The 27,797-nt window shown below is 44.8% G+C and overlaps 1 protein-coding gene across 2 annotated transcripts in view; it reads left to right on the top strand.

Moving 5' to 3' along the window:
- LOC144770262 (uncharacterized) overlaps positions 1–27,797 on the top strand; it is an 825,923-nt gene that overhangs the window by 537,785 nt on the left and 260,341 nt on the right. For both annotated transcript variants that reach the window (XM_078654631.1, XM_078654641.1), the window contains one exon: positions 23,432–23,538. In XM_078654631.1, the coding sequence (XP_078510757.1) occupies positions 23,432–23,538 (107 nt within the window). The remainder of the gene's footprint in view (positions 1–23,431; positions 23,539–27,797) is intronic.

A 27,797-nucleotide genomic window follows, 5' to 3' on the forward strand; every position in this document is an offset into this window, starting at 1 on the left:
CATATTGCCAATGCTGCTGCTTTCCCCTTTACATTACTTAACATAATGATGGACACTGTGGCAACATTTCCCATTAGCTTCATCCCCAAATACAGGGCAAGGGCTGCCTGAACTCATTTTGAATCGGTTTAAGCACATCTGGGAAAACAGCTAAAGAACCTTGAGCTCTGGCATATACTGCAGCAAAAACCGTAAGCCATGTGGCACAGTCCTCAACTGGGGAAGCCATTCCCATTTGCAAACAAATGGAAAGAATTCAGTGTTTTTTCTGAGCTACTGAATGGGGAAAGACTGTTTCAAGCTGGCTTGTTTTTTGTGCAATCCATATTGGAACCTCCTTTCGTCTGGTGGGTATATTACCCATAACACTATTGATAGTCTGTGGAATTGTGGTTGCACAGCTTGAGAAGCCTCACAGGTTTTAGTGTCATTGTTCACAAGACTAACTGTGTTAAACATCTATATGTTTTAACCAGATCTCTGTTCAGTGTACACAGTTCTGGAACCCCTAGATTATCTAAATCTGGGGATGTATGACATTACAACGCATGCTTTTACATCGCATGCCTTTAGAACGCTGTTTTCACAACGCATGCCTTTACAACGCATAGTGCTTTGGGGCGCTGGATAGTGAATAGTTTAATTTACTATTCCAACTCCAGTCCCCTTGGATAGTAGGGAAGGTATTGGATGGTAAATTAAACCTATTCCCTATCCTAGAGTGACCCCAGCGCAATGCGTTTTAATGGTTTGCGTTGTAAAAGTTGCGTCGTAAAGGCACTGCGTGGTAAAAGTTGCGTTGTAAAGGATGTTTCCCAAATCTGGATATGGTGTGGTGTGTATCTGGTTAAGACTGTCCATGTTGCTCCCTCACTGGTATCAGGACCTAGTCTAACATTGGCATATGTATGTCGTAGGGCACCTTCAAACCAATTTTAATGTTAATGGTAAGTTAATGGTACTTTAAGAGCTTCATAACCTATGTAGTTCTTAGATACTGTATCTTCAGTGTATGTGTGAAACAGTCTTGCATTTGTATTGATGGCTGGGAATGTAACCCATGAATAGAATACTTCTGTAATAAACTCTTTGTGAGCCTCCACCCCGAAAGTATTGTCTCCACCCATCTGGGACAGACCACATTGAAACAACATTTATGTAAACACATGTAGGTAGTTACCCGATATGTTGGTAACCATTTTGTCGGTGTCAGATATTTGGCTATGTGGAATCAGAGAGAGTACACCAACAGCCAATGCGTAGAGCTTAAACTACTCAGATGAGGAGAATTTTCCCCCTAACACCCAGGATGTCTCCTGTTAATTGGTGAGTAGGGTCCTTTGGGTGCACAAAACAAAATCACTCAGGTGATCCATTAAATAAGAGCCCAAACTCTAACATTGGTGGTGCCACGTCGTTAGTCTTTTACCAAACTGTGCATTTGTGAGATAACATAAACATTTGGATGTTGTGATTTTGATTCCCTGTAACTCCTCTGGAGATGTTGGCCTATAGTCCTGCTAGCTCACAGCGCACCATCCGAACCCCTTACCCTACAGGGTAACAATTATGTATGCAGCCTCAGAATATGAGAACCCTGATCCCCCAAGGATATTGTAGTAACAGATCTAGAACCTTTTTGTTTGGATTCTTGTGAATACCCAAAGAAGTGCACAAGAATTACTCAGCAAGTTTCTACAAGATTTATTGTAGCATTTTGATTCTTGCATAAAATATGTGCACAGTGATTATGAGTAGAATGAAACAGATCAGCAAAATTAGTATTACAAAAAACAGTGAAAAGAATAAACATTTTCACAATTGTGTCAAGACAGTGTTGATATGCAGGCATATGAGTACTCTCTATATGTGTATTCCTGAAAAGCAATCCCTAACCTAGTCTTGCCTAGGGTGGGTTATCTGCCAAATCACTTTCGGGTGGACTAACTCCCCATTACCTATGGGTGGGTGTCATCAGGCTGCCCTTCATGATGTAGAGCTGGACATCCCTCGTGTTGGTACGCAGGAATCAGATGAGCTGGAATTCCAACATGTGGCATCTGTCTAAACAACGAAGTGGTTGTGTATTTATAACAATAGGACTCATGTCACAACCTCTGTTAAAGTCGTAATTGTTTAGTTTAGTTGAATAGCATGGTCACCTTTCAGACAATAATATAAATACCATTTGTGCATTGAACTTTATTCCTTGTACTGAATGTTCAAGGTATCGTGATAGAGTGCTTACGAAGTTGAAATGTAAGCAGTGCAGATTCAGAGAATATTATCACACTCAAATGTATGTCAAAAGTCACTGTGTGTAAAAGAGAAGGCAACTTGAGAAATGTGAGCATGCTAGGCCTATACTGACCACATGACAACACGATTATAAGCCCCTGATAATTGGTACAATTGGTACCCACGGTATGGGCGTTAAGGGGTACCCAGGGCCTGAAGCACTGTTTGTGCCATCCTGAGTGACCCAAGTAAACAAATGAAAGCAGTCCTGCCACTGCAGATTGCAGGAGCAATACAAACTGCTCAACATCGGCTTTGCCCTTACCATGTGTGGCAAGGGCAAAGCTCTATTTTGAATATATACCAGTCACCCCTAAGGTAGGCCTCCTGAGCCCAGGAGGCAGGGGGCATACAATTAACTGTGTGGATATATAAGTGCAAGCTATATGTCCCTATAGTAGCCCTTTCAATTAAGAACTACTATGAGCGACCAGGAAGCCTTAGGAAAATTTCATCTGGCACCTAGGCACTCCAAGGTTGCCTGCTTCATTCTGGCTCCACAGAAATATGTCATGTTTGGTGTCAAACAACTTCTTTCATCACCCCTGACATGATTCATATGCCAGGGTTGATGTGGCATGCACCAAGGTGGCTACCCTAGAGTTTACCCACATTGTTGACTCAGTCTTTCCATGCTCTGGCTGGAAGCCTGCAACTGTTACTGCCAAGACAGGGATCTGACCCCCTGCTGGGAATTGTGAACAGACAAAAAGGTCTGGATAGGAAGTAGGTGACCCTTCCCTCCCTGACAGGATAGCTAGTGAAGTGGCACATCAAGGTGGAGAGCTTCAAAGTATCCACTGCCTCTGATATGCATCCAGGCTGCCTTATAACGGAGTAAACAGCTCTCAACTGCCTTAGGCACATTAGCAATCGGGCAGTTGTAAAAATTATGCAGTCAGGAGGTGTACACCCCCAGAAGGCAAGCCACACCCCTTGGGTGGGCTGCCTGGTCTGTACACCTAAGAAAGGTGTCTGCCATTTTTAAAAGTAGTAGAATAGAGAGTTCTGGGTAGAAAAAGTGGCACACCCACCCTGATCTGGTCACCTCAGGGTTGGATTTGTAGCTGGGGCTAGGAGCTCACTGGCTACTTGCACCCCCACCCCTAAAGCCCTAAATCAAGGATTTAAGTTGCACCCCTGGCACCAGAACTTCAGTTGTGACTCAAATTGCAACAAAAGACAAAGAAGAGACCCATGTCTGCATAAACTGGACCTGCACAAAACAAAGGCGCAATACTCTGCACCTTTGGCAACCTTCCTAGAACTGCACAACTGTGACTCGTCTCGGACCAAAGACCAGTTCCCCCAAACAGAGGGACCTCTTTGAGAGCCAAAGGCAACTCCAGAGTCCCATGGACCAGTGGCACTAGTACCTTGCAGTCCTCAGGTAGACACAACACCATGAAACCAAAGAATCTCTGGCCTCTGAGGGATTGCCCAAAAGTGGATGGTCGAGTGTGGGAGATATAGTCCTGACCTTCAACACATTTTAGACAGCCACAGTTTCCCCCTGGATCTTCACACGTTAGTAAGCAAATGGTAATATAGACATTCAATCGGTACGTTAATACAGCAGTGTGGTCACTGACTCAATGGATAACAATTGCCGTGCTGAAAATGGAGACTGCAAGAATAAGAAAACATATTCAGAGGCTCCAACCAGGGCCGGAATGGAGATGCTGCTGACAACACGAAGGTGTGTAAGTAAGCTTACCTCCATAATAGAGTCCAACGTGGGTCTTGTAATAGAGTCCAACGTGGGTCTCGGCAAAGAGAGCTCTTCCAATTAGGAAAATGCTCGGCAGAGCGTCTTTTATGGCTGTAAGCATACAGGTAGTGGTGCATTAGTGCAAGACCTGCTGGGAGTATTTAAAGTGCCTAAAAGATCAAAGCACCAACCACAGACATTTAGTTGTGCAAGGCCGGGGCAAAGTTAACAATATAGCTGAATGCAATGGAGCATAGATTAAATGCAAGAGGTTTTCATTTTATTACTGTTTGCTGCATAAATACCATAGACATTGCCTCTGAGTTAAGACTGACTGCTTTGTGTGCTACGTGCAGGTTAATTTAGTGACTTTTTGTGGTTCATTCTGACAAGGGATTGTGGCTGCTGCTTGAACATTGCTCAACCCCAGTCAACCAATAAGCCCAGTTTCTCCCAACCACCAACTTGCCCGGCCTCAGCCCTTCTGGCCTCTGCAGTAGTTATTCCTGAGCCTCAAGAGGTGCTCCCCCAACTACTGGCTTGGCTGTCATCAGTGAGAGCTCCTCTTGCAGAAAGGTGAAAATTCTGAAGTTTGGCCTCATTGCTATCGCTAATTGACATCTGTCTGCCAAGAATCGACCGCCGGTGATTATTGATAAGTTGAAGCTCTAGTGCAACCTAATCTTCGTGCCGACAGCAACTGTCTGTGATGACCGGCCACATGACACCTGCAATATGAGTAACTGTCTGTAAAAATCAAACACCATGAAGCCTCAACAATGACCGGTCCTCGACACTTGACCTGCACTTCGCAACCAAAGCCTCCTCCTCGTGGCCCCTCTAAAGTGAATGGAACTCACTGTGCTGGACCTGAGAAGGTAACTCTTCAGTGGAAGTAACCTGGTCCCTGTATGTGACCTGCGCTCCATTTCAATCAGTCTGCACTTCTTTTTCGCAGCCTAGTGCATCTAGATGACCACGGGTAATGCTTTCTGCTTCTAGGAACTATTTTTGCAAAAAATTCTAGAATTCAATATCTCCGGTTCTACTAATTGGATTTTTATTGTTCTTAGATCATTGTGTTTATTAAAATGTACTCTATTATTATTGGTTATGTTTTGAATAAATACACTTTGCGTCAAAGTTAAGACTTTCTGCTTTGTGTCAAGCTACGCGAGGTTAATGTAGTGACTTTTGTTTTTCACAGTGACAAGGATTGTGTTTGGTTCAATATTTGAGTGGGATTGCCACCCCTTTCAACTCATAACCTATGGTACGGGTACTCATAGTACGGCCCGGGGGCCTGCTAACGGCCTGGCAAGCCTTCCTTGGCGACCCGCGGACCTTGCAGAGATCATATCTCTTTTTTTGTTTTTTTTTCAACGCGTCAGCAGACTCTGCTCTATGGGGGCCTGACAATTCCAGTGATAGTCAGAGTGAAGCTGTAGGGGCGCTAAGAAGAGGTGAAACACATCAAAGCCTCATTAACAAGTAAGTGGTCTTTTAAAGACCTGTGAAGTACTCGTGTGCAGCTGTGTGTGTGCCCGGGAAGCTGGCTGGGCTGCCACACAGAAGGGGGTGGAGGTAACCGAGGATGACAGAGGACAGCCGGGTGTGAGAGGGAGGGAGAGGGAGGGAGACAGAGGGTGACAGAGGGAGAGAGACAGAGGGAGGGAGACAGAGAGCGAGCGAGACAGAGGAAGAGAGGGAGACAGAGGGAGGGAGTCAGGGGGAGACAGAGGGAGGGAGAGGGAGGCAGACAGAGGGAGTCAGACAGTGGGAGACAGAGGAAGATAGAGGGAGGGAGACAGAGGGAGGGGGAGAGATGGAGACAGAGGGAGGGAGACAGAGAGAGAGGGATGCAAAGGGTGACAGAGGGAGGGAGACAGACAGAGGGAGACAGAGGGAGGGAGACAGACAGAGGGAGACAGAGAGAGGGAGACAGAGAGAGGGAGACAGAGAGAGGGAGACAGAGAGAGGGAGACAGGGAGGGAGACAGGGAGGGAGACAGGGAGGGAGACAGGGAGGGAGACTGAGAGACGGAGACAGAGAGAGGGAGACAGAGAGAGAGCGAGAGGGAGGTAGACGGACAGAGACAGACAGAGGTAGACCGAGGGGGAGAGAGAGTGAGAAAGGGAGGGAGACAAAGAGAGAGAGGGAAGGAGACGGACAGAGACAGACAGAGGGGGGAGAGGGAGGCAGAGGGAGGGAGACAGAGGGACGGAGACAGAGAGAGGGAGACAGAGGGTTACAGACAGGGAGACAGACAGGGGAAACAGAGGGTGACAGACAGAGGGAGACAGAAAGAGGGAGCAGAGGGTTACAGACAGAGAGAGGGAGGGAGACAGACAGAGTGAGGAGGGAGGGAGACAAACAGAGGGAGACAGACAGAGGGAGACAGAAAGAGGGAGCAGAGGGTGACAGACATAGGGAGACAGAGGGAGGGAGACAGACAGAGGGAGACAGACAGAGGGAGGAGAGAGACAGATAGAGGGAGACAGATAGAGGTAGCAGAGGGTGACAGACATAGGGAGACAGAGGGAGGGAGACAGCCAGAGCGAGATAGACAGAGCGATAGAGGGAGGGAGACAGAGAGAGACGGAGGGAGACAGACAGATGGAGACAGAGGGAAAGAGAGAGAGGGAGAGGGAGGGAGGGAGACAAAGGGACGGAGACAGAGAGAGGGAGACAGAGGATGACAGACAGAGGGAGACAGAGAGAGGGATACAGAGGGTGATAGACAGAGGGAGACAGAGAAAAGGAGCAGAGGGTGACAGACAGATAGAGAGAGGAGGGATACAGATAGAGGGAGACAGATAGAGGTAGTAGAGGGTGACAGACATAGGGAGACAGAGGGAGGGAGACAGACAGAGGGAGGAGAGAGACAGATAGAGGGAGACAGATAGAGGTAGCAGACAGAGGGAGACAGCCAGAGCGAGATAGACAGAGGGAGACAGGTGGAGGAAGACAGATGGAGGGAGACTGTGAGAGGGAGAAAGAGAGAGGGAGACAGAGAGAGAGGCAGGGAGACAGAGAGACGGAGGGAGACAGACAGATGGAGACAGAGGGAAAGAGAGAGAGGGAGAGGGAGGGAGGGAGGGAGACAAAGGGACAGAGATAGAGGGAGACAGATAGAGGGAGACAGAGGGTGACAGACAGAGGGAGACAGAGGGAAGGAGACAGACAGAGGGAGGAGGGAGACAGATAGAGGGAGACAGATAGAGGGAGACAGATAGAAGGAGACAGACAGAGGGAGACAGAGGGAGGGAGAGAGAGAGAGAGAGGGTGACAGACAGAGGGAGACAGAGAGAGGGATACAGAGGGTGACAGACAGAGGGAGACAAAGAGAGGTAGCAGAGGGTGACAGATAGAGAGAGGAGGGAGACAGATAGAGGGAGACAGATAGAGGTAGCAGAGGGTGACAGACATAGGGAGACAGAGGGAGGGAGACAGACAGAGGGAGGAGAAAGACAGATAGAGGGAGACAGATGGAGGTAGCAGACAGAGGGAGACAGCCAGAGCGAGATAGACAGAGGGAGACAGGTGGAGGAAGACAGATGGAGGGAGACTGTGAGAGGGAGACAGAGAGAGGGAGACAGAGAGAGAGAGGGAGGGAGACAGAGAGACGGAGGGAGACAGACAGATGGAGACAGAGGGAAAGAGAGAGAGGGAGAGGGGGGGAGGGAGGGAGGGAGACAAAGGGACAGAGACAGAGGGAGACAGATAGTGGGAGACAGAGGGTGACAGACAGAGGGAGACAGAGAGAGGGATACAGATGGTGATAGCCAGAGGGAGACAGAGAAAAGGAGCAGAGGGTGACAGACAGAGGGAGACAGAGGGAAGGAGACAGACAGAGGGAGGAGGGAGTCAGATAGAGGGAGACAGATAGAGGGAGACAGACAGATGGAGACAGAGGGAGGGAGACATACAGAGGGAGACAGATGGAGGGAGACAGGGAGCTAGACAGACAGAGACAGACAGAGGGAGCAGGGAGACAGATAGAGGGAGACAGATAGAGGGAGACAGACAGAAGGAGACGTAGGGAGACAGGGAGGGAGACTGAGAGAGGGGGACAGAGAGAGAGGGAGGGAGACAGAGGGAGAGAGAGAGAGGGAGACAGAGGGAGGGAGACAGAGGGAGGGAGACAGAGGGAGGGAGACAGAGAGGTAGACAGAGGGTGACAGACAGAGAAAGACAGAGAGAGCGATACAGAGGGTGACGGACAGAGGGAGACAGAGAGAGGGAGCAGATGGTGACAGACAGTGGGAGACAGAGGGAGGGAGACAGACAGAGGGAGGATGGAGTTGACAGACAGAGGGTGACAGACAGAGGGAGACAGAGAGAGGGAGCTGAGGGTGACAGACAGAGGGAGACAGAGGGAGGGAGACAGACAGAGGGAGACAGACAGAGGGAGGAGAGAGACAGATAGAGGGAGACCGACAGAGGGAGACAGACAGAGGGAGACAGACAGAGGGAGACAGACGGAGGGAGACAGATGGAGGGAGACAGATGGAGGGAGACAGATGGAGGGAGACAGACAGTGGGAGACATGGAGGGAGACAGAGAGGGAGACACAGAGAGAGAGAGGGAGGGAGACAGAGAGAGAGAGGGAGGGAGACAGAAGGAGACAGAGGGAGACAGAGGGAGAGAGAGAGGGGGAGTCAGAGGGAGGGAGACAGAGGGACAGAGACAGAGGGAGACGGAGAGCAGGAGACAGAGGGTGACAGACAGAGGGAGAAAGAGAGAGTGATAGAGAGGGTGATAGACAGAGGGAGACAGAGAGTGGGAGCAGAGGGTGACAGACAGAGGGAGGGAGACAGACAGAGTGAAGAGGGAGACAGACAGAGGGAGACAGACGGAGGGAGACAGACGGAGGGAGACAGACGGAGGGAGACAGAGAGAGGGAGGGAGAGAGAGAGGGAGGAGGGAGTGAGAGGGAGGGAGACAGAGGGAGGGGGACAGAGAGAGAGAGGGAGACAGAGAGAGAGAGAGGGAGACAGACAGAGTGAGTGAGACAGAGGAAGACAGAGGGAGACAGAGAGAGAGAGAGAGAGATAAAGAGAGGGAGGGAGAGAGAGAGAGAGAGAGAGGGAAAGAGAGAGAGAGATGTGCGTATGCGGGGTCTGGTGGCTCAGTGGACAAAAGCGTCCGCTGCAGGGGCCTGTGGTCAACTTAATGGTATGGTCACAGTAATTTTTTTGCTCTGGCCCGCCCCCTCCCCCCTGACCCCGCCCCCACCGGTGCGGACCTTGGCCACAAACCACACTGTAAATTTGGCCCCCAAGAGAAAGTTTGTGAGTACCCATGACCTCGGGGCTTATTTACAAGCCCCTTGCGCCACTTGTGCGTCAATTTTAACATGGAAAAGGTGACGTACGATTTACACAAGTCGCTTGTAAATAAGCCCCCTAAGTTATTACAGAAAGGCACAAGTAACTGGTTTAAAATGGCACCAACAGTGGCCTTGGATCTTCAAGGAGCCTGTAGTGTTTGTAATAAAAACAAAACACATACACTTGTCATACCTCCTTTTAGACCTCACTCAGCACATCTACCCCTAAAGAGTGCAATATTAACACCAGCCTAAGGTTTCCCAGAATTCCTTCACACAGCTGACACACCTGAATACTATGTAATTACTGATCCCATAACAAATACATTTACCACAATATCAAGAGCTAGACAGCCAAAACAACAAGATCAAACTGCCCAAGAAACCTAGAAAAATCCTCTCAACCTAGCCACACACATCACATTGAATCTGATCACCTAAACTACAGATCTATAGCCTCTATTGCAACTAATATACTCTGAAATATGTAAAGCCTTGGGGATTAGCACTCTCACCACCAATCAAACTTCCTACTTCTAGCAAAACAACAACCTGCAACAGAACTCACGTTTCATGCTCAATGGTCATAATCATATGACACCACAGAGTACGAGTTTGATCACCACTTGACTCAATGACATAGTTTTTATATATACAGTTGACATATGTGACATATTTGTTATTTGTAGGAGTATTGTACACTGGCAAACCAAGTAAAAACATGTTTATAAAAAGTAGACATGAATTTATTGGTATTTATACAACGCAAAGCTAGCTGTTAATTAAATGAGTGGTGTGCACATCATGTGCGGAGTTGAAAGACCATCTTCAAGATTGTGTACATCAAGTGGGAATTAAAGAAATACATTTTACCCACTTTAAATTTCATATTTTTTAGGGAGATTAAGTGATTTATCCTAACCCACACAGTATTGAGTCAAGTGCTATACTAGGATTCAAACCAGGGTCACCATGTTCTAGAGATAGCAGCTCTAGCCTGTAGGCCACATTTTCTCTCCACCCTAGAATCTCCAGGGAAGGATTACAGATCATGGAGGTTTTTTATATTTAAAAAAACACCATAAAGCATTTAATTTAGAAGTGTTGAACACAGAAGAATACTGTACATATCATGAGAGTCACAATGGTTGATTAACACAAGTGAGGGTGGGTTAAGAAGCAGTTTACAACATACTGATTAGAAATTTCTATACATGAGTAAAATAAACTACACAGCATGAGAGTAAGTTTGGATGAGCAATATGAACTAGTGTGAGTTCCAAAGACACGGCCAAAGGTTTGCCACCTTTGTTTTTTCCTTGTATAGTGCGATTATTTCTTTGTATAGTGAGATTTTGAGGTAAGGTGCTAATCCAAGCTGAGGTTCCTTTGTTGAATGTATCTGGTGCTTTTTATTCCTGATGAAAGGTGATCATGTTCCATGTATTGCTTTGTGAGAGCTACAAAGCAGCTTGAATGTGGATCTTCTGGCAACCGGTAACCGATGTATGGCACCCTAGGCAGGGAAGATGTGGGCTTTTGGCTTTACATGTTATAGTAGTCTGGCAGCAGAGTTCGGAGTCCGTTGTAGTCTTTTCATAGTTGATAAAGAGGATATGTTGTAGATGCCTTTGGCGTTTTCAATTTTAGACAGTACAAGAGAGATAGTGGCTGGGCCCGGTGTGGAAATCTCATGATGGGAATGATGTGTTGCAGAGTTTTCATTGCTAATTTGTCCAATTGGGCATTCATTGATTGCTTGGAGTTCATGGTTATTACAAGGTTTTCTACTACCTTAGATACTTTAGGAGGTGGTCCTAGATAGTCAGGCCAGGTGCGAAGTGTGTCAAAATGTTTCCAATTTCATTCCATCTGGGCAGTGAGGCATCTGGAACAGTTGTTGGAGTAAAAACATCTTGATGGAAATCCACATCACCAAGAGATTTTGCAGTGTGCACCACCACTGAAGAGACCAGGCTGCATTAAAGTGATGGGAAGTCTCCTCCCATCTGTCAGAATGCTGACCCTCCAGTCATTGGTTTAACTCTCATGTAAAGGTGAGCATACGAAACTAGAAAGATTAAAGATGTGGTTGAAACCACAAGAGACTAAATCTGCCTTGCAGTGGGATATTCATTCTTTAGAAGATTGTGACACCTCAGATGGATAGCTAATAGGCTCTCCTCTCAAGGACACATTTGCCTTTAGTGTGCACAACACTGCTCCCAGGTAGTATATGGATTTCACAGGAGCTGAAGTAGACCTTTCATGATTTACATGCAAACGCAGGTGATGCAGAGCAGATCACTGGGAAATGTTGAAGAGTTTACCATGAGGCTGGCATTGGTCAGTGATATAAATACAGATCGAAAAATATCTTCTGTCTTCTAAGATGTTCTGCCACCAATGCTATGTATTTCGAAAACTTTCTTGGTGCGACTTTATGCTGAACCTTATATTGCTATTAGTCAATCCTTAGAAGAAACCTCTAAAACATCTGGCATTTCTCTACAAGTCGGATGTTATAGTAGGCATCCTGAAGGTCATGGTTACACCCTGGGCTGATTAGAGTAAGGGCTTCCCTCTTTGATCCAGCGGTAGGTAAGGCAACCAACTCCCCATTGTTTGGCCTTATTTAGCACTTCTTCTCTGATACTACTGTAAAGTATTGGAAGAATGATCTGAAATTTAATAGAATGAGAGCAGGATGACAGAAAATGCAGAAATGCTAATTGTTCCATTTAATTCCACCAACTGCAAAAGGCATTCCCGTCATCCAAAATGACAGACTGACTCAAGGAGAAAGTTCAGGGCAGTTTATACCTCAGGTGTAAAAAGGGAAAAAATAATTACTTTTTTAAAGTGAAAGAAACATTAAATACTTTACATTAGTGCAAAAAGCCCACAATAAATGGGGTTTCAGACAAGAAATAGCTTTGAACAACATGTTATTTACCTTTGGTAACAGAAACTGGTAAAGACTCAATCTAGCCCCAGAGTGATCAACTTCTGAATATTCCCCAGGCGTCAGACTGGGTCCAGGAATCTCAGGGCAACACTTCAGCACATCGGCAGACAGCGCCAATGCTTTCCACCGCGGCGCAGCTCCGCACTGAAAATAAAGTGCACAGCCCATACAGGCACCACTTCTGCATGCTGTCAGTTGCTTTCGAGGCTGTCAGTGATCACCTTATGAATAGATATCAAGCACTACCAATTCAGAGGTGGGTCTGTGAATGAACTCAAACCAGAATGACCTGCAGGAAAGAGCGGACAGAATGCCCTTTCGACAAACCTGACTGTCCGCACAATTTTGCTTCGTGAAGGTATGAGGGTTGTCCAGGTAGCTGCCTTGCAAATGTCAGGGACAGGGACTCTGCGTGCCATGATGGTGGCAGCTTTGGCTCTCGTAGAATGAGCATATAGTCTTCCGGAAGCTGCTTTTTGGCCAGTGCATAGCAGATTTTAATTCAAAGGACAATACAACGGTAGATGATTCTCTTCTGCATATCCTTGCCTTTTCCCCCTCCAAAGAACCTCACAAAGAGCTGCTAATCCACCCATTGTTGTTTGATATGATCAAAATAAAAGCTTAGAACTCTCTTGAGGTCCAAACAGTGGAGTCTCTATTACTCCTTAGAGGAGTGAGGCAGGGTATAGAACACTAGCAGGGTGATCCTCTGACTGATGTGGAACAGCGTCACAACTTTAGGCAAGAAGGATGTCCATGTCCTCAAAACCAGCTCCTCTGATTCATATAAAGAGCTTGAATCTCACTCACACAACAATGTTATGGCAACAAGGAACACTGTCTCAAGGATAAGAAGTCACAAGAGACAGTTGTGAAACGGCTCAAAGGGAGAGCACATCACATATGCGTGGACCAAGTTAAGCTCCGACTTGGGCATTACAAAGGGAGAGGAGGAAATAAGTATTGTAAACCATTCAAAAAGCGCATATCAACTACAGACAAACAATAAAGGCTGATTGGCAACCGTAAAAAAGCTGAAAGAGCTGAAAGGTATCCTTTAACTGTGCTGAGAGCAAAGCCTTGCTGGGCTTGGGACAAAACAAATTACAAAACCTCAGATAACTTTGCCTGATGGGGAGCTATCTGCTGAGCATCGTACCAAGCCACAAATTGTTTCTGACAACATGAGGTTACAGTTTTTGTCGAGGGATGCCTGGCTGCCAAGATGTCATCAAAACCTCCAGAAGAAGTTCAAAGGTAGTTGGCAATCTCCATTTATGAAGGAGGAGTGTGCCGAACTCTGCCTTGTTATTGAGACAGCAGGTACTCCCGAAGGTGCAACCTGACCGGAGGACAGATGCTCAAGCCCTAGAGTTCCGTATGCCATACTCTCTATACCCAATCCAGGCCACTAGGATAACTTGGGCCCGGTCGGTCCCGATTTTCTCGAGAACTACGGGCAGGAGTGGTATCAGTGGAAAGGCATACAGGAGGGTGCAGAAATATACCCATGGCATGGAATGCTACACATCACCTATGTATTGCAGTAATTATTGTGTCATCCACTAATGTGAAACTGGGAAAAATGACTTCAGGCTTACCATTGTGAATTTGCTGCTGCAGTCCAAACCTGGTTTCCCACCTGTCAAAATAACCCTTTTGACAGGAGAAAAAGCCTATTTTTAAAAGTACTAGTCAGTCACCCGTATGTGAGCCTTGTAGCCCACAAGGTAGTGTGCAAGGATTTTCTAAATCAGACATGTAGAAATGTGATGTCCCCACAGTGAGAAGCCATCAAAACGTATTTTCACTGTAGAAAACTCTGGCAGATTAACATATCGATTCTGCTATCTTTTGTTTGGGACCATAGACGAATGATTCAGTCACTATTTCAAATACTTATTAAACGACAAATTCAATGAACAAGTTGGATTTTGAATAAATATTTAGGAATAGTAACTTTTAGAAATCTGCATTTTGCCTGCTTGAAGCTCATGAGGCTAATTTGCATTAGCTCTTAATCAGCTGTCCAGTCAGTGGTTGATCTTAATGTAGTGAGAAAACTGCTGCCAGCATAGAAACAATGGTCTGGCTATGGGAAGGTGTGTTTTTCCCCCTTGGAGGAGACCAGTTAGGGTGGATTCAGGAACTTCATTAACTTGTAAAGGGCCTGCCCTTACACAAGAAAAATTAAGATTAAACCTGAAGAAGGTAAATGCTTGTTTACCCAGTAAGGCTGGCTCCAAAACCCAGTAGGAGATGAACTACCCCCAGAACTAATTTTGAGGAGGGTACTGCTCACTTCCCTGGCCACACTTCGGGGTGGGTTCACAGGCTTTGCACAAGGGACAAAGTATTACCCCACTTTGGATCGTGGGAAGTAAGGGGCATATTATCAAGGGGGTTTATCTCTGCTTTTTCGGCTTTAAAAGCCAAGAAAGCGGAGAGAAAATTATCTCCCTATTACCTAGCTGTCGCTAACACCAGTTAGCGACAGCTAGTAGGAGATAGCGACCATCTTGGGCCCCACTTTGCATGTCAGTGATATTTATCACTAATGACATGCAAAGTGGGCGTGCCAAGATGTTAGCGACTGGAAACAGTCGCTAACATCGCTATCTCCTATTACAAACTTTTGGAGATATTCGCGCTAAGCGCGAATATCTCCAAAAGCTAACACCTGCCCTGAGCAGTTCTTAGCCATGTTATCCAATGGGAGGTGGATAACATGGCTAAGAGCATTAGCTCGGTAATGCATGAATATCGCTGACTTTTCAGCGATATTCATGCATTGCGGCCGTTTTTTATCGCATTTGCGATAAACCTTGGTAATACCAAGGTTTATCTGCGATAAAAATCGCCGCAGCCCAGCGGTAACTTTTTGTCTCTAACCAAGCAATAGCGATAATTATCGCTATTGCTTGGTAATATGCCCCTAAATGCTTTGTAGGATTTTGTAAAGATGGGAAACAGGAACTACTGCAAAAGTGGGCAAGGTTGCCTCTGGGAACGTTTACTACATTGGTTAGGGAGGAGGCAGGAATCTCCCCCACCCACTAACTAGTTCCAGTTGTAAATGTGGCACCCCTAGACACGCTCCTCAGGACACTTTCTTGAGAAGTCGAAGAACAAAAGGACTGCACCTGCAATATGAGACCTGTTTAGAGACCTGAAGGAGTGGACCTACCCCCATGTGTACCCAAAACAAAGAAGTGTACTCCATGAGTCAGTTGGCTGATGTCTTGTGTGCCAATAGGGACAAAACAAGCTGCTAAACACCTTTTTCCTGAAGCATCCACCTGACTAGTTGCAACTGGACTAGAACTGGACACTGCTAATTGCCTTTACTGGAGTGAATCTTAGTGCTGTCCCCACAGTTCTGAGACCCTTGACTGTGTACAAGTTGACTTCTCTGAAAAGCTGTGGAGAAACTTCTGATACCAGAGGAATGGCACCAACCACCCAAGCCTACCCAGTCAAGGCATGACTTCACTGGGCTAAAGAAACATGGGTCTCCTGATTGAAGTTACTTTGCAACAGCAAATCTGTTCCAGCAGGCCCTTGACAAGAAGGAGTCCTGACTTGTGGCACCCATCATCAGATAGAACCAGCAGCGTCACCCTGCTAGAAGATTCTGAACATTGAGTAAGAGGCTAAGTCAAAATAAAGAAATATTGACCCTGTGAAGGAGCTTATAGTATCTGGCTGATGAGAGGATTTTTCTGTGTGCCAAATCTGACTTTTCTCATTCTGAGCTTCTAGTGCCAGAACCAACTTCTTCAGAGCCTCATTGAATGACTATCCGACTATGAGAAGACTTCCTTGGATACAGCGCAGGGGTCCAGTTTTAGGGTTCAGGGAAGGGGACAGGTATTTTTAATAAGGGATGGGGATGGGGGGTGGTCACGCTCGGGTCTAGTTTAAGGGCTAGGGGTTGGATATTTATAAAAAAACTGGGGGTCGAGGTGCGAGGTGTGTCGCGCTGGGGTCTAGTTTTAGGTCTTAGGGTAGGGGCTGATGGGGCCGCGCTGGGGACTAGTTTTTGGGCTTAGGGTGGGGTCCGGGAGGGGTGCCGGGGACCGGTTTGAGGGCTGAGGGCAGTGGCCAGGGAAAATGAAATTCGTTGTCAAGGCATGCGCAGTAAAGGCATACTCGTCAAAAAATGTGTGGTAAAGGTTATGCCTGGCAAAGGATTCATGTTGTAATACATGCTTGGTAAAGGAATGCGTTTCACTGGAATGCGATGTTCCATCATACATCCGAAGCAAAGCCCTTTCATAGCACCGCGATGTGCCAAATGGGATACCTTTGTCAATGGGGAGAAAAGGCATAATATCTGTGACAGTCGGTAGGCCTGCTCTATTGTGGCCGTATTCTCCAATTGATTTTCAGCCAGCCACACACACCCACTGTAATTGAGTTGCCAGGTAATAATGTTGGAAGTGGGGTCTCCTGAGTCCCAAACCCTCTTTATCCGTTGAGCCCCTACACTTCGACAGGGCCACCCATTGTGCCAAATCAATTCCCCCAACAAGTTGTCTAAGGTGCAAAATAATTTTCCCAGGGCATCTAAAGGATATTGCTAAAATAGTGCAGTAACGGCGGTAGGACTACCATTATGGGACGGGCAATACGGCCTGACACTAATATGGCCAATAGCAACAAGAAGGCCATCTGACTGGTGAGTGGTGTTACCGCCTTTCTGTCATTACCCTCAAGTAAATCTTCTTCCTAATGATAGATATATATTTCCAAATAGCAAAATGTGTCTCTCTGCCATTGCAGCATCACATTACCTATGGTAAGCTGCATCCCCTGTGTTCAACGAAGAACAGTAAATAGGCATAATTTGCACCAATTTACTCTGAGATGAGATATGCTATCAAATTAATTAAGAGTTGACTCAATAGTGGCAGGTATCAGTCATGGCTCTCAAATACACTAACATATCTACGATAGGCTCAACCAACAGATCGTGTCCTCACTAGATTCCTTGGCCCCTTTACAGAAAATCAGAAACAGGCCTACTCCGGCTATGCCATGGTTTTCCGAGGAGTTGTTTCAACTTAAACTCCAATGTAAGCGGGCCGAGCGCACCTGGAGAAAGAACTACCTGGACTCCGATCGGGCTCTCTACAAACAGGCCCTGTCCATCTACAAAGCACAGATCAAAAGTGCGAAGGCCAGGTTTTTGGAAGAGTCTTTGCGGGTGGCAGTAAACAAATCACAGACCTTGTTTAAAATCGTGAAGGACCTGTCATGCCCTGCTTCCGCGGCCAATGCTATCTTCGCATCTCAGTCTCTGTGCGACTCACTGGCACTGGCCTTTGAGGACAAAATCGCAGCCATTTTGAACAATCTTGGCGTTACAACCAGCGGTAATCCTCAAGGATGTAATGAATTGCATCCCGGGCCCACCACAGAAATAACCCCCAGCTTTGCCAAGTTGGACTGTTTTCCATCTTCCACCTTTGAGGAATTCTGTTCCTTGGCTCACAGCGTGTCGTCGGGATCACCTTTGGACCCGCTTCCACACAAACACTGGAAGCTGTTCCGGGAAGAACTTTTTCCCCCGCTGTTTGCCATCTGTGATCAGTCCCTGGTTTCAGCACGGGTACCAGATTTCTGGAAATTAGCCGTGGTATCCCCTCTTCTTAAAAAGGATACCTTGGACCCGGCTTGCCCAGCAAACTATCGACCCATTTCCTTGCTCCCGTTTCCAATAAAGATTCTGGAAAAGTGGGTCACAAAACATCTGTCGAAGTACCTGGAGACCGGGTCCTGCTTGGATGAGGTTCAATTCGGGTTTAGACCGGCCCACGGGACGGAATCAGCGCTGGTGACTGTGCTAGACGATCTTAGGACGCGAGCCGACCATGGAAGAGCAGCCTTTTTAGTGCTGCTCGATATGTCGGCCGCGTTCGACACAGTCAGTCATGCAATTCTGATTAAAAGACTAGAGGAAGTGGGGGTGACAGGTCATGCCCTGAAGTGGTTGACATCATACCTTGGAAATCGTCATCAGGTAGTGGCATTGCCACCTTTCAAATCTAACATCAGAAAAGTGGAGCAAGGTGTCCCACAAGGGTCGGCCATCAGCCCTATCCTCTTTAACCTGTACCTGCGGCCCCTGGTTGCGCTAATTAGATCTTTCGGCATAGCGGTGACGAACTACGCGGATGACACTCAACTTGTCTTCTCGCTTGAGGGCAAGGAAGCAGTGGCGCTGGACACCTTCCACCGCTGTATGCTCGCAACTGCGGACTGGCTGAATCAGAACTCGCTGCAGTTTAACAGCTCTAAGACAGAAGTCTTACACTGCACTACTGATCGCGTCCCTAGACCTCTCCCGCCGGACTTTTGGCCGCCTTCCTTCCAGGCTACGTCTGTGTCTGCCATCTCGGTCCGCAATCTGGGAGTGATGTTTGGGTCTAACCTCCAACTGGATGCAGCTGTTAATAAAACAGTGAGTAATTGTATGGGACTGCTTCGAATGCTGAGAAAGGTCCTTCCGATGCTCCCCATGGATAGCAGGCCAGAGGTGGTGAGAAGCATTATTGTAAGTCGCTTGGACTACTGTAATGCTCTCTTTCTTGGAGCACCATCTACTTTGATAGGAAAACTGCAACGGGTGCAGAATCTCGCAGCCAAATTAGCGCTCGCTCGCTCGTCGCCGCCTCGACTCTTCATCCCAGGCATTAAGGGACCTTCATTGGTTACCGGTCCTTCAGCGGATCGATTTTAAATCTTTATGTATTGTATTCAGGGCCCTCCATGGACAAGGCCCAGTGCCACTACAGAATATGTTCCATTGGTACACTCCGTCCAGATCCCTTCGTTCAGCTTCTGCTCACCTTGCTGTGGTGCCTAAAGTTTTGAGATCGCGGCTTGGCGGCCGATCTTTCAGCTTCACGGCAGCCAGGCTATGGAATACTCTTCCGCTAGGACTGAGAAGCACGAACGATCTCAATTCCTTTAAGAAAAATTTAAAAACACATCTCTTTCCTAAGGCTGGGCTATACTAGCTCTTATAAGTCAGCACGGTGCGAAGCAGGTTCCTTTTTAGTCAAAGCGCCAGGATACCCGTTGGGTGACAGACATGCGCTATAAAAGAGTACCAATACATACATACATACATACATACATATCGCCAGCGTTTAAGGACACTGAGTGGGGATGGTCCCTTAGCTGGAAGCCCCATTCCTCACCATCAGATTGCAATATAATAGTCAAAAGCTCCACCGCAACAGGAGAAAGGAGGGGAGAGAGTGGACAACTCTGCCTGGGGTAAACATCCTTTACAACGCAACTTTTACCACGCAGTGCCTTTACGACGCAACTTTTACAACGCAAACCATTACAACGCATTGCGCTGGGGGGGCGCTCTAAGATAGGGAATAGGTTTAATGTACTATCCAACACCTTCCCTACTATCCACGGGGACTGGAGTTGGAATAGTAAATTAAACTATTCACTATCCAGCGCCCAAAAGCACTATGCGTTGTAATGGTATGTGTTGTAAAACTTGCGATGTAAAGGTAGGCGTTGTAAAAGTATGCATTGTAACGTCATACATCCCTGCCTGGTGTCCCGTCAAATCAAGAATGGGCCTGATAGGAGCTTCCTCATCTTAATTCTGAATCATGGGCAGCATACACCTATCTATTCCATATCTCTCTAGTTTAGCACAAAGATAATCCCACTCCAGGGAAGCAAATGCTTTTTCACGTTCCAATACCATGCATCCCACCCAAGGACAGAAATTTGGGGCAAACACCTTAATTCTGCAAAACCCGCTAAGGTTTAGGAAAATGCAAATTTCTGGCACAAAACCATTTTGGTCAGCATAGATTAACAAGGGGAGCAGTGACAAAAGACAAGATGGTAGAATTTTGCTGCAAATTTTGCAATCAGGGTTAAGTATGGCCAGGGGTTGATAAGAAGCCAGGTCACCTGCGTCCTAGCCAGGCTTTGGGTTTGAGATAAGGAGGGCATTCTTAAAGCACGGGGGACACTCAGATCCTCAATTGCTGTCTGATATAGTCTCTACAAACGTAGCAGCCCATCAGAGCCAGGAGTTTTGCATGATATGAGTGAATGTACTGTCTCATTAATCTCCAAATTGATCATAGTGTTGTCAACTTTGTTGTGTTGCTTATCCACGATTTGCACGATCTGTATATTTGATTGAAAAAAAATCTATATTAATAGGTAGAAAGTTGTGTGTGTGGAAGTGTACAAGGTGATATAATACTGGACAAACGCATTACGGATTTCTATTTTAGTACTAATTGTAGTGTTCAGGCCTGCATGGATGTATGAAATACACATTCTCGCTTATCAGCCAAGCTAATAGAACACCTGACTTATCAGCCTTAGCATGTATTTTCGCCACTTAGTTAGCATAATTAATCCACAGTAGGCTTCGAGGAGTGTTGCATAATTGAGCTGTGCTTCCACCAGCGTGTCCACATGCTGTGTGTTAGTAAACACCTTCAATCCCAGGTGGGGAATGGAGTCTTACAACATTTTAATCTCCAACTTCATTGTTTTCCTAGCCCCCACAACTGTGTGTATGTAATGTCCCTTGGTGGTACCTTTGAAGGTCTCACACCCTAAAAAACTGGAAGTGCAGAATTTATGATTATGTTGAGAGTGTATCTCTATTGTTTCACTGAGAATGCCCTGAAAAGCTTGGTCTTCCTGTAAAGTAGGTTGAAAACATCCTGGTGCAGCACAGGGTGGTGCACAGCACCAACCCAAAGGTCTAGTCACAGGGAGTTATTGTCTGAAAGCCCTGGGATGCTGAGCGAAGTCGAACATACCATCCTGTCGAACCTGACAGGTAAGCTATGCGCGAGGGGAATAAAATGATTAAATGTGAGCCCCAGGGTTGTTTTGTTGCCAAGTATCCGCCAATACCCAATGGTCAAACCAGCAGGCAAAATGCTTGTATTATGAATAGTGGGCATCTGCAATAGTGGGGAAAATGAACTGTCCGGTGCCTCATCTAATACACAGTTAAAGTCCCCACCCAACAACCAAGGGATTCCAGCTCATTATGCTAACTTAGTTGACATATTATAGGCACCCTTTACATGTTTGTGACTTTCTTGGCATTATGGTGCCAGTCCTTGAAATGTTGTGGGTGTTACTTGACAGGAGAGGGGCTATTATTAATATTAGAGGGCTCTGGCATAGTGGTCCCATTGTTGACATATGGTGCAGGTGTTCAACATAATTCTGGCAATAGCTGCCATAAAGGTGGTGAAAATCCATGCCATGTGGTAGATATCCCTGGTGATTGATAATGATAAATTGACATGAAAATCAGATTTTGGTCACCTTTGAATCTAGTAAATTACAAAAATTACAATGTGATGTTTGAGATCAAATAAGTAATGTCTTAAAATGAAATGTTGGTATTTCAGAGCAAGAATTGCGTTTTGTCCATTGTAATGACAAACGTTTGTTTAAGAATGTTAGCATCTGTATTAACAAAATGGCTGATTTGATCTGAAGTATGTGTGTATATTCAGAAACCGGTAGGCTAATTAATGTTTGAGAACAACATGTCTGCATATCTGAACTATGTTTAAAGCTGAGAGTTGAGCGATAATTCCTTCTGATTTCACAAAACGTATACCTAACCTTGGTCGCCAGAGACGCTTTCTGCTATTGCTCTTATTTATTTACTTATAGAAATGTCTTCATCTACATTTACAAATATTGCTGGGATATTATCATCACTGCTGACTCAAGGCTTCATTCAGCATCTAACACTGATGTAGCATGTCTGCTTTCTGCTCCTGTAAGATTTCTGTAAATTGAGTAGTAGCTCTGTGGTATGAGCCTGCACAGTTTCTCTAGCTGTTCTGTGAATAGCCCGTGATTATGTGATATGTGTAGGTTTTGATCTTTCTACCGTATGCTTTCCAAATAGATATTGAGTCACACATATTCGACTGAAAATCAACTTAAAAGAAGCAGGGTAGATACATGAAAGGAAATGGACTATAGAACTGAGGACAGATGCCTTATACATCTTGAAAAATATAGGCCACACAAGATTTTTTTCAGAGGACGAACCCCCAACAGCCCCTAGCAAGGGTACAGCTTGATTAGCACACAATAACATTTTTTTAATATTTCATTGATGTCTATTTAGAACCCCCAGTGTTTGAGCCTGTAATGTTCATGTGGAAAATGTGCTGTAAAATGCACCATTGGGCCGCGATTCCTCACCAGTTTCTCTCGAGCAGAACCCATCCCTTCCCTCCAATATTCCCAGGGGCATGTTCGAACTTTCCTGCTGTGCTAGCTAGGCCTGGGCTGTAAATTCCTTTCCGCTTGCGGAATTTGCCGAATTTGGGTAATTTCGTGTTCCGCTGAGAACACAGAATTGCCTAAAATTCCGCGATCCGCGGCTTTGCAGAATTTTGTGCTTGTTTGCGCTTTCAAAATGCGTGTTCGCAAGATATTTTTCCCCGAGCACGCAAACAGCGTTCGCGAACAGGAAAAAAGCATCGCAAACGGCGGAACAACCAATTTCACGTGTTCGTGGAACTTTTGCGTGCTCGTCGAGATTTTTTACCGTTTTGCGGAGCTTTGAATAGCCCGACTATGCAAATTCCACCCACCTTAGCTACTTCAGTTCAAGGCAGGTATTTATGTCCTTTCTCTTTCAAAGTTCACAAGCCACTTCTACTGGAGAGAGAGACCTGACGGACACACACACACACTCACAAACACCCTCCCCCGACTGAATGACATCGACACAATGACAGGGATACATAGACGTTGGAGGTAAAAAGAAACATAATGGGATCATGGCCAGTAAAGCACAGCTATTGCAGGACGTTATTCAAAGTCTTCAGTCAGGGGGGTATGCATTTCTCAGAATAAAGCCTATGACGAGAATATAAAAGAATCACCTTAATTTTTCACAAGAAAATGACTGAAAAAAAACCTAGGATTTTTATTATCTCAAAATTTTGGAAAATGCATTATTAAAAGACATGCTTAGGATGTTTTTGTTCACTTTAAACCCCAAGCATGAATGTTTCTTCTTAACTCTCCGATATATTATATTTTAATTTCTTATATTTTTTTCTGTTAGAAAACCGGTGATTTTTCAAAACTTTTGGATGAAGTCAAGGCAGATCTTGCTCTGAGCGAAAGTGAAGACATAAGTGAAGATGAGGACCAGGACATCAGTACAGCACGGTAGATTTCACTGGCCACACAACTATTTCTAAAATGTGCTATAATGAAGGTGCTGTCTGATATGTTGTCATAGTATTGTTATCTACTTATTTTTATTATTGCTAATATTATTGTACTGTTGTTGTTTCTTTGCTATTATTGTTATTGTTGAGCAAAAATAATAATAAGGATAATTTATTGTTGTTGCTTTTATTATTGGTAGTATTGCTAAATTAGTATTATTATTGTTATTAATACAGCTAGTAGTACTTATACTACTGCTACTACTACTACTACTAATAATGGTTTAGAAAGGACAGTGTCAATTATGGCACTGTATATTAATGATTACTGATCTACAGTTAAAAGCAAATCCCTTTTGACAGAAAATGAGTATGTGCTGTCTTGGTTTCTTCTGCTGATTGATAGCTTTCTTTCATCTTCTATTACTGTTTACTTCTGTGTCATTATTTATGAGAAGAGAGACACTTTTGGAGTAAGTTACCCAAAAGTGTGTGGGGCTCGGACTCTTCAATTTGGTGTCACCAGTGCTTAATTTGTGCTGGTGTTTGTCAGTGTTTAGCATAGGCATTTATTTGTAAACTGGCACTTATTTCTGACAGTCTACCACATGGTGGCGATGTCGGTCTATTTTTTATCAGAGCTCATAAGCTGCATGTTTTATGTACATTTAAAACAAGCAGTGGGTCAGGTCAAATGTTCAGCGCTAAGTGACCTGGAATATTAAAAATGTAATGTTTGTGTTGCTTCATGGTAAAAATGTGGCAATTCTGTCTGAGACAGTGGGTAGTGCAGTGGCGGCGGGTGACATTGAAAGTGGTGGGCATAAAAGTGACTACCGAGTGCACCATGGCAAGTGAGCAAGCCCAAGCAACATAAGGGGGGGGTTCAGGGAGTTTCTCCCCCCAAGAATATTTTTTTTTAAATTAGCCAAATGGTGCAGTGTCAACCAAATTTGAGAAAGCAAGAAGGTTATTGAAGCAGTTGTGAAAGTGTAGTTATTACATCGCACTTCCCTATTCTGGAACTGAGCCCAACTGCCATGAATATGTACCATGCAGATCACAAAAAGTGCATATAATGTAAATAGTTCAGTGGGTTACTGCTTTGGTCAGAGTCATGCTTTTGTTACTTACAGTTTAAAAGTTACAAACCTAAGATAGCGGAGAGAGCTAGTAACTGTCATCAGAGAGCTGCATACAAAATGCAAGGCATAGATTAGAGCGTTATGATTTTTTTCTACAGTCATTAATTATCCTAATATTGCTGAAAAGGGTTCATTTCACTTGAAATTAATTTTTATTTGTAATGTCGCCACAACCATGGTGTTACAACTGGTTTTAAATGATACGTTTGTGCTGCTCCAGACCAAACAGTCAGTCTTAAACTACACTGTCTACCATTATGGATGACATGTGACACCTGCACCATGTAGTCCACTTTGTTTTATTTAACATTCCCTATGCAATAATTTACACACATATGCCATTGTCTCTGTATAATGTTTGTGTGTATGAGATGTAAAGGGCTCTGAAACCCTACACTACACTGCACTATATAACAACAGAAATGCATGTGAGAGAGGGTCTGAGGGGAGATGAGGGAGGAGGCTCTGTAGGAGCACAGTAGATGCATAGAGACAAGAGACTCCCTGTGGATTTGCCTTACAATGATTGCATGTAAAGATGCAGCTTGTCTTAGTTCACTGTAATTCAGTTTATGACTTGTATAATGATGATGACGCATAACACAATTACACGCTGTGCCATCTATGGATTGGAATTTGTTACCAGGCTCTATATGTTTTAATAGTTTTAGTTTATACCCTGATTACAAGCTTGAATTTTACTGCTAGCGCTTAAAAGCGGCTGCTTTCAGCAAACCAGTTTGCTTATTACTTCCAAATGCAAGCAGTAAAATGCAAGCCATTTGGCATCCAATGTAAGCCATTTGTCTTTCGCCCCCCCTCCAGCAGTCCATTCGTGACAGCTGATTTGTTGTGTGGCGTTTAGAGCTTCAAGTGAATTTTCCCGATGCATGCCCTTATATAGGTACAATTCACATTGCCCTTATATAGGCAAAGAAATCAATCCCTTATTTAGGCATAGCCCATGCTACCCAAATAAAGGCATGGCTGCTTCCATCCATACCAAACGTCACAATGATTTCTTGGAAAATCGGCTTAAGCAATTAGGGAACTTCCCCTTGCTTGAATATTGATTTGTCCAAGAACTCATGTACTTTGCAAAGAACAACTATTCCCTAGAGGTTCTTTCCTGACGTTCATATGACCGACTTTACGTCAAACTATGGCATTCCTAAACACCTTCAAGGTATAAATATACCTTCACTTGTTCTAGCAATACACAGTGGTTCGGAGCAGTTCGACTATCTACTTGCCTGATGCAGCTCGCTACAGCAAGTGCCAAAGGAAGCCGACTCTCCTGCTGACGCACCAATCAAGAGGCTGCCCTTCTCCTGCCGAGAATTCAGCTCTAGTGTTTCCAAGCTCCCCTTGTGTGGTGTTGGAAAATCGAGGCCCGAGACTGAGATACCAGACCTCCTTCATTGTAACTAAGGTATAGAGCTGATTAGAACCTAGAGAAACCTTTGGTAGATTCTTGGCAAAAACAACTAAACCTATGCTACACAATACTTACTTCTTTCCGCATACTAGACTTAGATTAGGTACAATGGTGTAGGCGAATTTTAGAAGCACCAGTTGAGTATTTTAGCCTGTATATTTATGTATCTATTTTTATATGGCTTAGAAACCATACAATGCGTTTACAGTATTATTTCATAATACTATTCTCAATGTATGCATTATACTTTGCAGTCTGCATAACGATTGTAGCAGTTCACTTTTCTTGTATGAGAAAGAAGACTGTTCAATAAACCTTTTTATTGAAAACGCCCGTCTCTCTATTTCTTTACAACTCTGTTGAAATAATGCATGCAAGATTGACTAAGTGAAATACTTATCTATTGTTTCTACGACTCTGAGAGATATATTTCTTATTCTTGGGAAACAAAGTTGTCATGTTTATGTGGTTGTCAGAAAAGAATCCCTTCTTGTGAATTCGAGAAAGTTTCTGGTGACCTCTGAGCTAGCTGGCACTCACTAGTAAGTTTGGTATATTCGATAGAGACCTAGTCGACCTCAGTCCTACATCAAATCTATAGGATACATTATTCCAATGCGCAGAGCCTATTGGGAATATAGGTACTACACTACATGGTGCCCAACGTTTGGTAAGGCACTAATTTAACGCTCGATAGTAAAGTAACTCAGTTGTGCTTTTCTCAGAGACCCCTTTTTCCCGTAAAATACTCCAATAGACGTCTGGATTGGGTAAAGGGATAAAATATCCGCCCTACCTGAGTAGGATGAAAATCCTATGTATTATTTTTTGGTTTTTCAATGTTGAAGGATACAGTGTTCCAAAATATTGTGCACCTTATCTTTGTTTCCTTGAAAACTTTCTCTGCAACTTTCATTAAACAATGTCGAATAACGGAAAAAAAAAACGAGGTTGGTGGAGCTACAGACGAAAACGCTGTAAGAGCTCTTAATGTATCAGGGCTTAATGAAGGAGACGATGATGCTGATATAGGCATTCCAGAAAATCTAAGGAGAGCCATCACTATTAAACTTATAAGAAATGGCCTATCAGCAAGAGGTGGTAGGGTAGTTTTTGTGATAGAGGCACATGAATATCATCAGACAGAGATATTCTATGCATGGATAGTCTTCCCTGAAGCAAATCCAGTAACTAAATTGTTTCACTTCTACAAAGAAGATGAACCTCCAACGGAAAACATTCCTTTCGAGGATGTTGAAATTCCACTAACATACCAAGAGCATGCACTCTGGTTTAAAGGTGCCCTAAATCATATAAATTAAGTTACCAGGCTCGGTCCACTAGGTAGACCAGGAGCAACATGGCTAGCTTTAGCCAACTACAGACCTGACCATGAGTTCAAGTTCAAGTTCAATTTATTTATGATTTTGGAACTCAGATGAGATCCCCATAAAAAGAAACACGAAAGATAAAACATACATTTTGAACAATAGAATAAGATAAACAAGTAAAATCACTGATGATAGTCATAACATCCTTTAGAAATTTTAATATATATCTAAAAAACATTTAAAAAAGTTAAAAATCCGGTGGCAAAACATTTAATTAGGAGGATTATAAAGGGCATCCATAAATGCGGTGGCGGACAAAATGGATAGTTGCAGGCAGATTGGC

The sequence above is a fragment of the Lissotriton helveticus genome, chromosome 1_1 (genome assembly GCF_964261635.1).
Source record: "Lissotriton helveticus chromosome 1_1, aLisHel1.1, whole genome shotgun sequence".
Classification (NCBI taxonomy): Eukaryota; Metazoa; Chordata; class Amphibia; order Caudata; family Salamandridae; genus Lissotriton; species Lissotriton helveticus.